Genomic DNA, 16,315 nt, shown 5'->3' with positions numbered 1-16,315 from the left:
GCCTGGATCACTGCCCCTGCCTGCCACCAGGCTCACAATGCACCTGACCCCAATTCCAATCCCTGCAGATGGTGGACCCACAGGGTGGCGGCTCCATGTTGGGTCTTCCAGCTAACCCCGACCGTGCCCCCTGACCGGTCTGGCTCCAGGGGCTGTGTACATACCAGGCAACATACTCAAGGTCCAAATTTGCCATGTCTTCAAGGTCTTCTTGAATCCATCTACAACCCAACCCTGACCTATGGTCGTGAGCTTTGGGTACTGACCGAGAGAATGAGTTTGTAGATACTGAAACAAGTTTCCTCTGTATGGTGGCTGGGCTCATCCTTAGAGGCAGGGTGAGGAGCTCAGAACTGGTGATTTAAACTGGTAAAAACACCAAATAACGCAGTGACATGCTGCAAATCCATGTATATCCGACGCAGTTTGGCATGTTGCTGCAGGCGGCTAGTCCAACCCATGCTCATATATGGTCATATGGTTTTTCTCCAATAACATAACAGCTAGACGTTCAGGATGTTTTCAGCAGAAACAGAATTATCCACAGAGGTCTCTTCCTCCCCAAAACAAACAGACCAGGTGATTTAAATAGCTAGAAACACTCAGTAAAGAATTTTTTGATTTTCAGGTGATTATTACGGTGGCGCTGAAAGGTCACCGCACTGCAACTTAAGAAAACAAGAAAACACATGCAAAAAGACACAACACAAGCAAATTGAGAAAACATTTTCATGCGCAGCATTTAGAAAACGCGCTGCAAAGACCACAACACAACACATTACAAAAACGTGCTGCAAATAGGCCGCAACACAACGGAAGTGTTTCCAGGGGACACTTAAATGTGATGCACACGTCCGGACAGGGTTGTTGTTGACGCGGATTTCAAGTCACAGCTCAGTCACTGTCTCTTTCCGTCAGTGGTGCTGGAAAATGAGATAAAAAGTAAGTGTTTTTTTTATTTATTTTAACATTGTAATGTCATGATTCAGCCTATTGCAGTGATCTGCTGCTAAACTATCGTTAGCCTTTTGCTTGTAATTAGCCTGCCTTTATAGAATGGGTCGGTATACACCTTAAAATATTATTCCTGCTGTCAAACCTCATCTTTCAAATTTATTTTCGTCCTTAACGTTACTTGGTGACAGTTCTGAGTAACTATAGTAAATAACTATAACCAGCTAACAGTGTGTTTCACACTATATACAGTCTATGGTTTTACAATGAATTAACCGTGTGTATTTATTTTATCAGGTTATTAGAATTGGCAGGCTAATTACAAGCAAAAGGCTAACGATAGTTTAGCAGCAGATCACTGCAATAGGCTGAATCATGCCATCACCATGTTAAAATAAATAAAAAAACACTTCCTTTTTATCTCATTTTCTATGGGGTGCCGTTTGTAAAGTGTCTCACGTTAAAAAAAAACATCAACATTTAGCCACATTTAGCTTCAAACAATGTTTAAAAAAGTATTGTGAATTTTTTAACATCACCTTTTACCACATTTACAGCAATATTTGTTAACTTAGAAATATATTAAATAGTTAAATCTAAATATTAAATGTGGCACCTAAATGTTAAATGTTAAATCTAAATATTAAATCTAAATATAAATATTAAATCTAAATCTAAATGCTAAATATAAATCTAAATCTAAATGTTAAATCTAAATATTAAATCTAAATCTAAATCTAAATGTTAAATCTAAATATTAAATCTAAATCTAAATCTAAATGTTAAATCTAAATGTTAAATATAAATATAAATATAAATGTTAAATCTAAATATTAAATCTAAATCTAAATCTAAATGTTAAATCTAAATGTTCTGGGTGAAACTAAATATTTAGCTAATATGCAAATTCACACTGCCGGTCACCGGAAGTACTAAAATAAAAGCTCGAGATGGTCAGACTGTGTTTATAGAATCAAATGACGAATTAAAACCAACTTATCGGGGGAAATGGACACTTGAACATCCATTAGCGTGATAATAACTACCTAAAATAACAAGAAACGTGTTTGGAGAAATTTTATTTGACGTGTACTTTGAGTTGTTAGTGTCCCTTTGTAGGGATTAACAACCTAAGCTAAGCTAACAACCGTTAGCTCTTAGTCCCGTTAGCAGTGTCTGTAATGACTCATTAACTCTTAAACGGTCCGTGAAAAAAATATTTTCTTCCAGCGGATGTCTTAGTTACAACAAAAAATATTTTTTTCACGGACCGTTTAAGAGTTAATGAGTCATTACAGACACTGCTAACGGGACTAAGAGCTAACGGTTGTTACACTAACAACTCAAAGTAAACGTCAAATAAAATTTCTCCAAACACGTTTCTTGTTATTTTAGGAAGTTATTATCACGCTAATGTATGTTCAAGTGTCCATTTCCCCCGATAAGTTGGTTTTAATTCGTTATTTGATTCTATAAACACAGTCATCTCGAGCTTTATTTTATTGGTACTCGTGACCGCAGTAAATTTGCATATTAGCTAAATATTTAGTTTCACCCAGAACATTTAGATTTAACATTTAACATTTAGATTTAGATTTAGCATTTAGATTTAACATTTATATTTATATTTAATATTTAGATTTAACATTTATATTTATATTTAGCATTTAGATTTAACATTTAGATTTAGATTTAACATTTAGATTTAGATTTAGATTTAATATTTAGATTTAGATTTAGATTTAATATTTAGATTTAACATTTATATTTATATTTATATTTAGCATTTAGATTTAGATTTAATATTTAAATTTAATATTTAGATTTAGATTTAGATTTAATATTTAGATTTAATATTTAGATTTAATATTTAGATTTAACATTTAACATTTAGGTGCCACATTTAATATTTAGATTTAACTATTTAATATATTTCTAAGTTAACAAATATTGCTGTAAATGTGGTAAAAGGTGACGTTAAAAAATTCACAATACTTTTTTAAACATTGTTTGAAGCTAAATGTGGCAAAATGTTGATGTTATTTTCAGCGTGAGACACTTTACAAACGGCACCCCATAATTTTCCAGCACCACTGACGGAAAGAGACGGTGACTGAGCTGTGACTCGAAATCCGCGTCAACAACAAGCCTGTCCGGACGTGTGCATCACATTTAAGTGTCCCCTGGAAACACTTCCATTGTGTTGCGGCCTATTTGCAGCGCGTTTTTCTAATGTGTTGTGTTGTGGTCTTTGCAGTGCGTTTTCTAAATGCTGCGCACGTGTTGTCAAATTGATGAAAATGTTTTCTCAGTTTGCTTGTGTTTTGTCTTTTTGCATGTGTTTTCTTAAGTTGCAGTGCTGTGACCTTTCAGGGCCACCGTAGATTATACACTAAAGAAAACATACTTATTATATGTTATATTTCCGCCAATATATCCCCCTAAATCCTGCAAACTGGACCTTTAAGCTTCAGAGTCCTCCCCTGCAACCTGCTGGTTAGCTGATTTACTACTGAAATGTAAGAGCTGTGTGCAGCGTGCATGCAGAAAGAGTTGACTGTGAGATGTATGATTGTAAAAGTCAATATTATACATTTGCATAGTGGGAGAAATTGCCTGGGGCCTCCGTGGAGCCACTCAGGACCACACAGATGCTGAGATTATCTCCCTCAGCATGTCTTATCTCTGTTGCCTTCATACCCTGTAGTCAGGCCTCTTGTTGCTCAACAGAGTTGAAACTGCCTGGCCACCATGCTCCTGTATGAGACCAGCTCCTGTATGAGACCAGCTCCTGTATTCACCCCCTCACCCACCCTGTTTCACCCCCTCACCCACTGCGGTGTGCACTTTTCTGAAATTCCTCAGAAACTGGAGGAGTGGAGCTGGCAGCAGGCAGGACTGTGTGATTCAACTTTTGGGAAGTGAAACTCTGTTGGGAATAGGGAGGAGGCTGCAAAGGTCCAACGGAGTTGGGGGGGAGTGACTGAAAGGGAGGGGGTGGCGGTGGTTTGGGGGTATAAACAGCAAACCACCTCCTCCTCCGATTGAGCAACTTGCCCTGCACATCCCTGTCCGCCTCTCTCTGACTCCGGCCCGCAGTGGGGGGAACAAGCTGGGAGTAACGTCCTCCTCCGGTGCAGTCCGCTCCGCTCAAGTTGTCCCGCTGCTTGCAAAGCAAAGCACCGACTGTGCTGTGCAGACATGGCACCTGTCCTCCAAATGTTTGCTGTCATCATCGCCTCAGCGCTCCTGCAAACTGCGACATCGGCCCACCTCAATGACACGTAAGTTAAGGACAAATGCGCTTTCTTAACAAACTGTCGCATCTCGGCTTGTCTGCAAAAGTTTGCTGTGTGCGTCACACGAGGAGACGCCAAGTGCACGCGCCGGTGTTTGCAGGAGAGGCAGCTGCACGTGATGAAGTTTGCGAAAAGTTGAATTTGATGTCGTGTTGTTGGATGTTTGGTATCAGGGAGCAAGTATCGTCCTGGTGCAGCAGAGTCCAGTGGTTGGCCTCAGGGTAGGCTGCTGTTACGCAATCTGTAGAGGAGCAGTACCCACCATTGTGTGTGTTTGTGTGTGTGTGTGTGTGTGTGTTTGTAGTGTGTGAAAATACCACCCAAATACCAAAGTTCTTATTTAATGAATCTACTAAATCATCTAAAGTGGAGACTCATTATCAGTTTAAAGGGAACATGTGATGCTGTTTAAGACTCTGAGGCCGAACAGATGTCTTTCTCTTCTCTCATCTCTGCATATTGATCATGTCCTGACCTTTGTTTTGCAGCCCCGTGTGTGTGTGTGTGTGTGTGTGTGTGTGTGTTTATCTGCACTGTGGTCATCTTAACTCAAATGCCTCTCATAGTTTAGTATCAGAGTCCAATGATTTTTCATCATCATGCAACTTCCGCTCCGGATAAAACGGCATCAATATTCTCAGCAGCACCACCCAAAACTCAATTAAATGTGTCCTTTATTTCTCATTGGCAGCAGTAGCAGCAGCAGCAGGCCCCTGTACACCAACCAGCCTCAAACACAACATATTCAGCACGGTGGTTGTTTTGGGTGTCCTTCCCTGCTATTTACATGGACAGCATGTTAAAGTCACACCATATTTCTAATATTGATTTGCATAGTGGTGGAAGAAGTACTCAGATCTATTGCTTAAGTAGGGGCATAGGTTTGGTGTCAACGTTTGGTTGGGGGCCACATGAAGCAGAGGCTCGGGGGTCCTGTAGTCTGGTGAATTTTTTTGTGCACCAATTTGTGTAACTTTTCTGCATCATTTTATTGAGGGGAACAAATACTAAATATTGAGGGGGACGTGCCCCATATATCTCTCCGTAATCTGCACATATGCACTTAAGTAGAAGGACCACAATATAAAAATTGAGAAAAAAGAGTAAAAGTACAGATTGTAACCAAACTATGTAAGTATCAAAAGTAAAAGTTCTGCGACTGATATTATTATATTTTTTGTAAATGTAGTGAAGTAAAAAGCACGACATGTCCTTTTAAAATGGAGTGAAGTAAAAGTATAAAGTAGCAGAAGATAGAAAAATCCATGTAAGTACAAATACCTCAAAACTGGAGTAAATATAATGAGTTACTTTCCACCACTGGTCTTTTTGCACATTATAACCTGCAAAAACAGATTTCCCACTAAGCTGTTATCAAAACACTGACATCACTGTTGCAGCGGTTCCGGTTTCAAGGTATACCGTGATATCTAAATTGACGATTATCTTATCGTGTACATTTGCTTATCTACAGTATTAAAAAAAAATGCAACTGGACAATTAAATCTCAACTTTATTTTAGTTATTTTATTTAGGTTGTTTCAAAAGGGAGACTTTTCACACAAACTTCCATTTAAAAATGGTTTTAAGTTTATAGTTTGAAAAAACAAAAAAACAAAAGGTTGTTTAACCAGAAACAACCCTTCCATATTAGTTTCTTCAAGGGTCATTCTGACTGAAAATAATTCTACGATACCATAAAATCACGATGTTTTCTGAGGCGGCTATCGTACCGTGAAAATCTCATACCGTTGCAACCCTAGTGTATATTTGCCTGTTTACATAGGTAACATATATAGACAGGAAGCTACATTAGTATTTATTTGGAGTTGTGTTTCTGGCCCCTTGATGACTGTAAGCCCATATTTCACTCTTCTTTTTGCTCTGTTTTGGTCTTCTCCAGCACTTAAATCAGTCTCTATAGCTGCTAATTGCTCAGCTGTGTCCTTCAGCTAGTTGCTAACTGTTTCTGTCTGCCACTTGGTGCTGAGCAGGGAGTGCACAGCGGGTTTTTACTGAGCGGAACTTTTGATTTTTCTGCTGTAAAATGAAGCCAATGCTTGAACATCGAAAACTGCAGTTCATTGAATGACCACTTGAGGCTGGCTCCAAAACAGAGAGAACCCCCACAGACCTCCATGTTAAAATGCTCAACTTTACAGCAGAAATAAACATGTTTACAGCCTGGTACAAAAACAGTTTTGAACTTTATAGCTAATTTCAACATTCATGACAACTGTGCAGAGGGTAACATTTTTTTATAACTCATCCATTTACATTTTATGAAGACCCGAAGCTCCATAGAGCTGAGGCCGATTGAGTGACAAGCTGTGAGGTGTGGCTACAGTCTATGAGTCAAATATGGTCCAAATACGGCCACTTCAGGCTCCAATAACCAAGATGGAAATGGCAAAAACTAGAGACTTCAACAAACCAGTGGGTGGCGTCACGGTAGCTATGTCCAATATTTACACAGTCTATGGTTTTTAATGATAAGAGTGACACCTTTCACCTTTTTGTAACCCATTGTTCTTATAAAAATATTGATTATAGCTGATTCAATGTCAAAATTCTCTAACTGATCTCCCAATGTTCACCTCCACCTCATGGAGTAACTTTATTTAACAATCTAGGTCCAAGAACATTTACTAGCCCAAACCATTTAAAGGAGTTGGATTGGCTCCATGTTTAAGGTAGAATGCAACAGTTAAAAACTTATTATGGTCTGTTACATTTTACAAGGTCTATGTCCAAATTATTTTACAGGGTGTTTTCAGTATGTTTGGGATTCTAATGGCCTGAATAAGCTATAAGAATAAGGGCTAGGGTATCTGATCTGAAACAACCCGAAAATTACTCATGAAATTAAAATTGCGTTTCATTTATTTGTAGCGGCCCAACACGATTAGAACCTCTGCCGTTCAGCTATTAATTGCTCCCCACTCTTGCAGTGCAGAGCGTACTCTGAGAACAGACGGAGCAGCAGAACGAAGGAGCACAGAAAGTGAAACCGTTCATTGCGCTGGGTCTAAATGTTTGCGCTCATTCACAGACAGCTGCTCCTGTCATTCATCAGTCTTATCTGATCAGCTCTGATCGGATGAACTGATCACCTATTAACCCCGTATCTCGAAACTCCACAAACTGCTGCCGAGGAAAAAAAGAAAGAGTTTCACCTGTGCTGGGTTCACTGACCTGCAAAAAAACTCCACACATAGAGGGGAACTCAGACTGATACACAGCGACACAGGCAGAGACAAAAAATAGACAGTCACAACATCGTTAGCTACAGCCACACATATTTGTTTGTATTACTTAGGGCTGAGCAATATATCAATATTATATCTATCATGATGTGAGACTAGATATCATCTTAGATTTTGGATGTTGTAATTTCGTAAATGTTGTCTTTTCTGGTTTTAAAGGCTGAATTACAGTAAAATTATGTAATTTTCTGAGCTTACCAGAATGTTCTAGCTGTTCTATTATTTGCCTGGACCCACTTAGTCATTATATCCTCATTACTGATGATTTTTTAACACAAATCTCAATGTGTAAATATTTTGTGAAAGCACCAGTAGTCAGTCCTACAATATTGCAGTATTGATATCAAGATATTTGGTCAAAAATACAGTGATATTAGAGTTTTCTCCATATCGCCCAGCCATAATGTGTAAAAATGGGAGTAGTTAGTTGCATAATGTCATTCCCTTCTCTTGTTTGCCTCCTAGCCTAGACTACAGGAGCCTTATTTATAAACACTGCGTACGCACAAAACAAGGTCTGAAAGAGGGGTACGCCATTTCCCCACACAAAAGTTGTGATCTATAAAAACAGACTTGATGGGAGAAACTTAGACCCATGCTTCCGAATGTTTTGGAGACAGGAAATTGGTGACACAGATGGTGAGGTGGAAGCTTGAGTTTAAAAATTGTTGAATATTTTTTAGCCAAGCCAAGCATGTTTGGCTTTTGCCCACATGTACATTTTTAGCATGGATCATGCGCACTGTTTTATTAATGAGATCCCAGGACCGCAGCGGAAATAAGTCATGACTTTATAGCAACATCCTGATGAATTTAACTGTAAACCTGCAACAAAAGTCTTCTTTGCCTTTAAGCTGTTAGCACAACACTGACATCACTGTTAACGTTGATATAGTGAATGTGAATATTTGCCTATTAACATATCGAATAGACAGAAAGCAACATTAGAGTTCATTTAGAGTTGGGTTTTTGGCCCCTTGGTGAATGTCAGCCCAATGTTCACTCTTCTTTTAGCTCTGTTTTGGTCTCCTCCAGCACTTATCTGTCTCGTTAGCTGCTAATTGCTCAGCTGTGTCCACCAGCTGGTTACTAACTGCGTCTGTCTGCCACTTGATGCTGAGCAGGTAGCGTACTGTGGGTATTTACTGAGTGGAACCTTCGATTTTTCAGCCGAACAGTGAAGTCAGTGTTTCAGTGCCAAAAACCGCAGTTCATCAAATGTCCACTTGAGACTGGCTCCAAAACATTCAAAGCACATTTGTGTTCTATGTGTTAATTAATTGAATAAAATCAAAATCAAACAGGTGATGCCAATAATAGCTAACTGATTTGCTGCATGCTCAGTCTCAGTGAGTACTAGAGAAGTTTCAGGGTTCAAATAATTGACAAAAATCATTATTGCGATCACAAAATCCGTACGAACAACTATTGTAATGCTGGAGTAGAAACAAGTATTTCTTCTTGTCAGAAATGATCCATTGGGCTGCCTTTTGTTGTTGTTGTTGTTGTTGTATAGAGGCTGTGTCATAATAAGTATCTCCAAGCCTTAAGATGGAAAGTTTCTCCTCCTCTGTGCCACTGCATCACGTCCGCAGCTGGCTGTACCAAAGAGTAGCGTGAAAGTCACTCTGCAGCAAAATCTGGGGACCAAAACATCCCCAGAAATCCACTGCACAGCGGTTAGACTTGCAAAAAACAAAAGACTGTTCGACTCAGTCAACTGAGGGGTCTCCAACTGACTATTTGAATCTCCAACTTTTAAGGGGCAGCCCTAGTTGTTTTGTTTGGATCTGTAGCACATCATGTCCTTTTCAATCTCCACTAATGTCCTGTCTCTACCTGCAGTATTTTTGCAGTGACTGTGAGCTCCCAGGTGAGAGGAGGGAAACAGGAGACCCTGTGTGCCCACATCCACGGCCCCACCGAGCCTGTCTCTCTGACCATCGCCCTCGAAATGGACTCTGGCAGAACGGCCATCCTGGAGGAGGCTGTCGAAAGGGACTTTTACCGCTGCTTAAACTTCCAGGTCTGACTCAACATGTGTACACACAGTTTGGCAATTTGCAGAGTGGCGTGTCATATTTCACTTTGGGATTTGCTTGTGCATCGTCAGTGGCAGCGAGGACGACCAGAGCACATCTTAACGTTTAATGTTTTTAGTGGTTAAATGCATCCATGAGGTTTACAGGCGCAGTGTACTTTCCTCTCCTCGTCCTCTAACCCCCCCCATTAAACTAATGGCACAAATACCACAGTCATTATGTACCTAATTATCCAGCTGGCGCCATGACTGGGGCTGTCAACGCCAATGGTTCTCTGTAAATTAGTGCTCTGGTTTCCGTCACACCGCTGCCCGCTGTTACGCAACTTACGGGGCTTGCTCCATATTGATGCGAAACGACCTGCCGACCCCAATCAGCTCTGTGACAATAGCACTTAGTTTCACTTCATTCCCCAGTGTTTGGCCCTGCGGCAGGCTGAGTCTGGCATTTGTCTATCTGCAACTAAACAAAGGCTGCTTTCTGCCAAAGGCTAGCTATGTACCTGCATTCCTCTGGACTACACCCCCCTGCTCCCGACCCCCTACCCTCAGTCTCACAACACACACACACACACACACAAGGAGGGGAAAAAACACCCCTCACAAATTTTGGAAGTTGTTCAAGTCCCTGTTATATAATAGCAGCTACATTAGCAAGTGAAAACATATGCTACACAAGGATGACGACATTTCATAATTAACCTTGTGTAGTGGAAGAAGTCTGTTGCTCAATTTGTACCATTATAGTTGACAGATGTTGCACTGCAGAGACAAAATGTACAATCTAGAGAAGTGCTTCTCAAGCTGGGCACAAGTTGTGCTTCTGCACAAAACTAAATTTAAAAGCATCCTCCCCTTTCTTTCTGTCTCTCCTCCTGAAGATTCAAATATCCCCTGGTCCTCTCTGACACGTGTGTTTTTCTGGTGTTTCAGGTCCCTACAGTGCGCACCAAAACTGTGGCAACCATTAACGTCACCATTCAGGGTGAGAGCGCCTCGATGAGCAAGAAGTCCAAAATCCTCATCGAGCCTCCTGGTTTCATCCACATCATCCAGACTGATAAGCCCATCTACAAACCTGGACAGACTGGTTAGTGTTGAATGCTGTGGTGTTATTACGCTGATCGTGTCAAACAGGAGGAAGTTCTAAAGCGTCTGAGCCTCCTGCTGTGAGGTAGAGTTGCTGCTGCTCTGCTGCAGTCGCACTGTTCATACAGCCCACATTATCTCCTCTGCACTGCTTACAGATTCAGCTGCACTTGCACATTTTGGACTACATTAGAATATCTGCATAATGCTGAGCCATTACTTGACAGCTTTAGGAATTATGTCTGTGTTCAGTTCAGAGAAGAACGGTGGTTTCTCAAGAGCTGTTGGTAGAGGAAGTGTGCAATAAAATATATGTAAGAACACAAATGAAAAACAAAATGGCAAAAGGCAGAATTTGAATATACATCCTTCTCCTGCAGCTCTTCGCACTCTTTCCTAAGCCCCTCCCACCAGACGACCATGGACATATGCTTCATACAGTAGCCCAGTGTTTTCCCAGACAGACCTTTGGTTAGCAGCTGTAGCGGCTCAAATTTGGCCAGTGCAAAACCCCAGCGCTGCATGTCGGGGCGGGCTGGTGGCCAGCAGCAGCACTGGGTCTATCTTGTGTAACTGCAGCAACAGAAAGTTTGCTGATCTAGCAGGGAGTCAGGGCTGTCTGGTCCCCCATAGCAAGGGGTTTGCACTGGCTGGATTAGGGTTGTTGCAGCCTCTGCCAACTCTCCTCCTGGTGAGACGGTCTGTAGCGGCAGGGAGTGAGGCGGACGACACACTTTGATTCAAAGCTTTAGCTAACATTAGCTAGATACATGAATATGAAGCTTTTGGCTCCAGTTAGTAAGTCAAGTCAGGATTTATTTCTAGAGCCAATTAAAATGACGGCAGTCGACCAAAGTGCTGCGCATAGGTGGGTACAGAGTTAAAACAACATCAATAATAAAAATAGAATAGACGTAGAAAACAATGATAAGAAAACAGAAAAATAGCAAACATTAAAATAGCAATTTAAAAAACTGAGATCATCGTGCTCAGGCTGAATGATACGCCAGGTGGAAGAGAAAGGTTTTTAGGGAGGATTTAAAAGTCTCTAGGGACTGGGACGATCAAATGTGAAGGGGGAGGCTGATTCTGGCAACATTTTCTCTCCATCTCTGAAAAGCTTTGTCAGCCTGGCCAGACTAGAGTCTGATACGTTGGTCATTGCTGTTTGATATCGGCTGATTATCGAGATGTCAGTATTGGCGTTGTGAACCACAGATATGCGGAAATGTAATATTTTCATTGTCATTTATAATATTATGAAGATAAAACAGTCTGTAATTTCTCAAATTGTCCAGCAGGGGGCTCTGACCATAAAGGAGAAAACACACTTGCAGCAAACGTCACACTTCACAAAAACTACGCCCCTATTGTTTTCAATGTGCAACCCCACACGGGTGGCAGCCCCATGGCACTTTACGCCACTGCCCTATTTCAAGCCTCTCTGCTCCCAGAATTAAATGCATCCCCCGCCCCCTCCCAATTCGCTCTCTGATTGTACATACTGGCTCCTGTAGCAGCTCTCTGCTCCTATAGCAGCTCGACTCCTCTCCTCAGCAGTGATGCCAAGAGAACTCGTCGAGTCTTGTGTATGATACAGACTGGATGAGGACAGATTCATTGTTGAAGTTGAGAAATATCCTGAGCTAATCAGGGAACAACTTTGTCATTATAAAGACCATGGCCAAAAAGATACTTGTCTGTTGTCGTCTGTTGCCGAGCTGCAGAATGACACGTCCAGTGTGTGCGGGGGGTGGCACGTGATGAGCGTCACGACAGGTTACTCAGTGCACTTTTCCTCATGTTTTTGACAGAAATCGTTTGCTCAGGGTTCAAAGGTTAAAATACTTGAGGAAGGTTACTAAAAGCAGCACATGAAAAGTGATGTCGCTCCAGGTTTCAAAGGGTCAAGGGTCAAGCTCCAAAAACACTGAATCCTGCATTTCTCAGAATGCAAGGCATCTGCCATTAGACCCTGCTCCATCACTCTGTCCAGTCTGAGAAAATGACTTCCATAGTGATGTCATCTGGGTTATTTTGGCTTCTGCTTGGGGATTTTTCATAGATATTCTGTTGAATATCTCGGGGTTTTACCAGGCAAGGAGGGTCTAACAAAAACATGCTGTTGAGTAGCATTATGAGAAGTGCAGTATCAAGTGTTTTTAGAGATTGGACCACCACTTCTTCAGGGAAAATGATGTCTTGGCCTATGCTGCTTCAATTTTGACTGTCCATCCATTTTCATCTGCTTATCGGGGGCAGCAGGCCAAACAAACTCCCCAGCAACGCTTTCCAGCTCCTCCTGGAGGACATCAAGGTGTTCCCAGGCCAGATGAGATATATAATTTCTCCAGTGTGTTCTGGGTCTGCCCCCAGTTTTGACCGTACTTTATTAAATCAGTCCCCGATTTTCATGGAAGAGCAATGCTAAAGTGCTGCAGTGCCCCTTTAACAATAATATGTTGATACATTTTATTGAAAAGGTGCCTTTTAAAACACCCAAGGTCACCTTAGCTGAGTTTGGTCTGTAAGAATAGTGCTGTCTTTTTGTTTCGTCTTCTATCAGATATTCCTCCTCACCCCACCTGCTGTGCTGTGGCGTTTTATTCAGTTTGTTTTCTGTCTTTTCTGTCTGGTGTTATGTATTTTTGATTTATTTTTAGAGAATAAATTGACACTAATTCCTTTTTTTTCCTCTTTTCTTTAAAGTCCAGTTCCGAATCGTCTCCATGGACGCCAATTTCATCCCCGTCAGTCGAGTGGTGAGTTTTATTTATCCATTTTTGCCCTTCAGAACGACGTGATATTGCATGATGAGTGTAGTAATTCCAGCCAGTGAACTTTGTAATCTGGTGTGATTTCTACCAGGCAGCCGGTGAATCTGGAGAGCGAGGTCTATTTTGGTTCAGAGAGTGGGAGGTGAAAGGAGGGCTGTTTGTTGATTTTGAAGACAGCGTGGGCGTGAAGCGCTGTGTGGAGTAGTGTGATAAACATGCTGTCAGAGTTCATTTGGCACACACTGCATTTGACCCAAACATCTGAATCAATACGGGCTCAAGGCCTTTTCCGTTTGTGTGGAGAAGCTAAAAACACAACTGTGTGCAGCGAACGTGAAATTAATTCAGATGTATCATGTGATGATGTAGGCTGGTAGAAAGTAGTGCGTCCCTTCAGCTCTGAAGACGGATTCAGATGGTCATATTGGAAACAATATAGCTGTAATTTATAGTATCCTCATTCATTTACCCACACTGAGTCGTAGTATCCAACACTGTGTTGCTTCGAGTGCTTGATTAAAGATGTATGAGTAGAATATTGAAAGTATTTTCATGACCACACCATGATATCAAACATAAAAATACTGTTGTACACATTTCCTGACAAACTGTGGGATCTTGACTCAAATTTAAAATAAATGTCTGTGGGTTTGAACGAAGTTTGTCCACAAAACATGAGTTTGTGGGTCAATTGTGAACCAAAAATACCTTTTCCCTCGGAGTTTATTTGTTGTGGATGGCACTTTTCTTTGTTTGCTTAGCCATGGTGAATATTGCCAACCTCCCAGTTCTTGTTTGTCAAGAAAAAAAAGTTTTTGCTGTGGAAAAACAGACAAGATAAAGATTTTTTTTCTGTAAACTAATTTCATAAGAGTGTTCTAATTGGAAATATTGTGCAAATTCTATGTTCAGCTTATTAACGTCACTTTTTTTTCTTCTTTTTCAGTACAAAGTGGTGGAGCTGCAGGTAAGCTTTCCTAAAATTCACTGAAATGAGACCCTGTGCTATCCTAGCTAATGGTCAAGTGTGGTTTTATGTGATGAGAGTGTGCCATGTCATGTCGTTCAGGACATAATTTTTAATATAAGAAAAATGTACATCATGATATTCGCGATATTTTGATTTGCTGACATGTTGACGTCACACTGTTACCCACGGCAACAACAAGCATGGCTGAAAGCAAAATTATAACCAACTCTACGGTGGTTCCAAAAAGAGGAGCAGCTTCAGTAGTGTGGAATAAACTGTGGCGTCCTGAATGTTTTATGAACAGCCCCGGACTTCTCAGACTCTTTTTAGTGACTTACCGCTCAGAGGGAACTCATTCAGCGGCTCCTCTGGCAGCAGCACAGCGTCTCTCCCTCTCTCGTTGGTGCACACGGGATTCGTGTCGCCAAGCGATTTTGTCATAACCCTTTGGTAATGTAAACCTACGTGACGCTCGCAGCTCAACAACAAACTACATATGTATGACTGTGCAATGGTTATCGTATCATAACAGCCTGTCACAGGTTACAGCGTGATGATCAGAGGAGAAGTGGCAGAGCATAAAGGTCCAGGTGGAAAAAACAACTCAGTCATTTAAGATTTTGCTTTAAATTTTTACAAGAAGATAAAAGAGAGGGATTGTTTTGATAAAAATAGTCATATTCATGATTTTGACACAAGTTTGGCATACAACTGGAGCTAGCAGAAGAATTCAGGCAGGGGCACAGGATCAGATGAAGGGGTGGAAAGAAGCACACTCGTTTTTAAAATGGTTTTTATTCAGACAAAACTGTTTGCCATCTGATTCATTTAAAACAATTTACAATGACAGGAAAAACAATCTGCATCTAGCAGAATGGAGTAAGAGGTCCTTCCCTCTTAAACTTCAGTTGCTTATGCTGGTCACCTGCAGCAGATAGCCATGAGTGATGATCTCAACCGTTATTGAATGTCTTTATGTAGGATCCCAATTCAAACCGCATTGCCCAGTGGTTGGATAGGACACTTGTTAGCGGCATCCTTGATCTTTCTCACCCCATGATTCCTGAGGCGGCACAAGGAACCTACATGATCACCGCAACGACAAACAAGGGAGAGCAAATTTCCCACAGCTTTGACATCAAGGAATACGGTGCGTTTCAGTTACAGACTAATAAAAATAGAAATGGAAGAATGTGTTAACCAAAATAATTTATTTGATCTATGTCAATTTTGTGTGGTGAGATTTTTGATTGTGTTTCTTTTGCTTTAGTTTTGCCAAAGTATGAGGTGAAGGTTCATCTACCCGGTGTGATCACCATCCTGGACAAAGAGGCAACGATGAAGATTTGTGGAAAGTAAGCGTCCCACTTTAACAGGATAGACAGAAGATAGCAAGGGCAGTGAAGTTTAGGATGGTAGCCATTTATTAAGGTCAATCTGTCCTCATTTTTTGTATATAAACCATAATGATGCTGCAGTAATTTTGCATATATTTAAATTTTCTTAGAGACTTGAAGCTTAAACGTTATATTCTTGAGTGTTTCCCGTTACAGCGGTTCACTGGCAACTGATAACCAGACTTGTTGTCAACTAATGTGACTGAGAACAATCACACTATACTGTATATAGTGTGATTCTTGATATATGGAGCTGGCTGGAACCTTGGCTCACCAGCCTGCTAACTCAAGCTTTGATTCCCACAAAAATTTTACTTTTTTCACATTAACACCTGCTGAGTCATCGGCAGCTCCGCCACACTCAGTTTTGTGTTTGTCCCACTTCATACAGAGAATGGTTCTAGCTAGCCTCAGCTGTCATGTTTTAAGGCTCCAATTGTTGTGGCAACAAATGATCAGACTGTCTAAACTTACTAAGCAATGGACAAAGTAATAAGCAGAGTACTGTACAGAGTAATGTAC

At 40.9% G+C, this 16,315-nt stretch overlaps 1 protein-coding gene across 3 annotated transcripts in view; it reads left to right on the top strand.

Moving 5' to 3' along the window:
* The first annotated feature begins 3,986 nt into the window (after positions 1–3,986).
* LOC125889143 (alpha-2-macroglobulin) overlaps positions 3,987–16,315 on the top strand; it is a 49,805-nt gene continuing 37,476 nt past the window's right edge. For all 3 annotated transcript variants that reach the window (XM_049576880.1, XM_049576881.1, XM_049576879.1), the window contains exons 1-7: positions 3,987–4,238; positions 9,365–9,545; positions 10,494–10,650; positions 13,359–13,411; positions 14,373–14,393; positions 15,378–15,546; positions 15,667–15,751. In XM_049576880.1, coding sequence (XP_049432837.1) covers positions 4,156–4,238; positions 9,365–9,545; positions 10,494–10,650; positions 13,359–13,411; positions 14,373–14,393; positions 15,378–15,546; positions 15,667–15,751 — 749 coding nt within the window. In that variant the 5' untranslated portion in view covers positions 3,987–4,155. The remainder of the gene's footprint in view (positions 4,239–9,364; positions 9,546–10,493; positions 10,651–13,358; positions 13,412–14,372; positions 14,394–15,377; positions 15,547–15,666; positions 15,752–16,315) is intronic.

This window comes from Epinephelus fuscoguttatus, linkage group LG5 (assembly GCF_011397635.1).
Source record: "Epinephelus fuscoguttatus linkage group LG5, E.fuscoguttatus.final_Chr_v1".
NCBI classification, from domain to species: Eukaryota; Metazoa; Chordata; class Actinopteri; order Perciformes; family Serranidae; genus Epinephelus; species Epinephelus fuscoguttatus.
The sequence above is the reverse complement of the archived record's forward strand: the minus strand, read 5'-3'. Positions and strand labels throughout refer to the sequence as shown.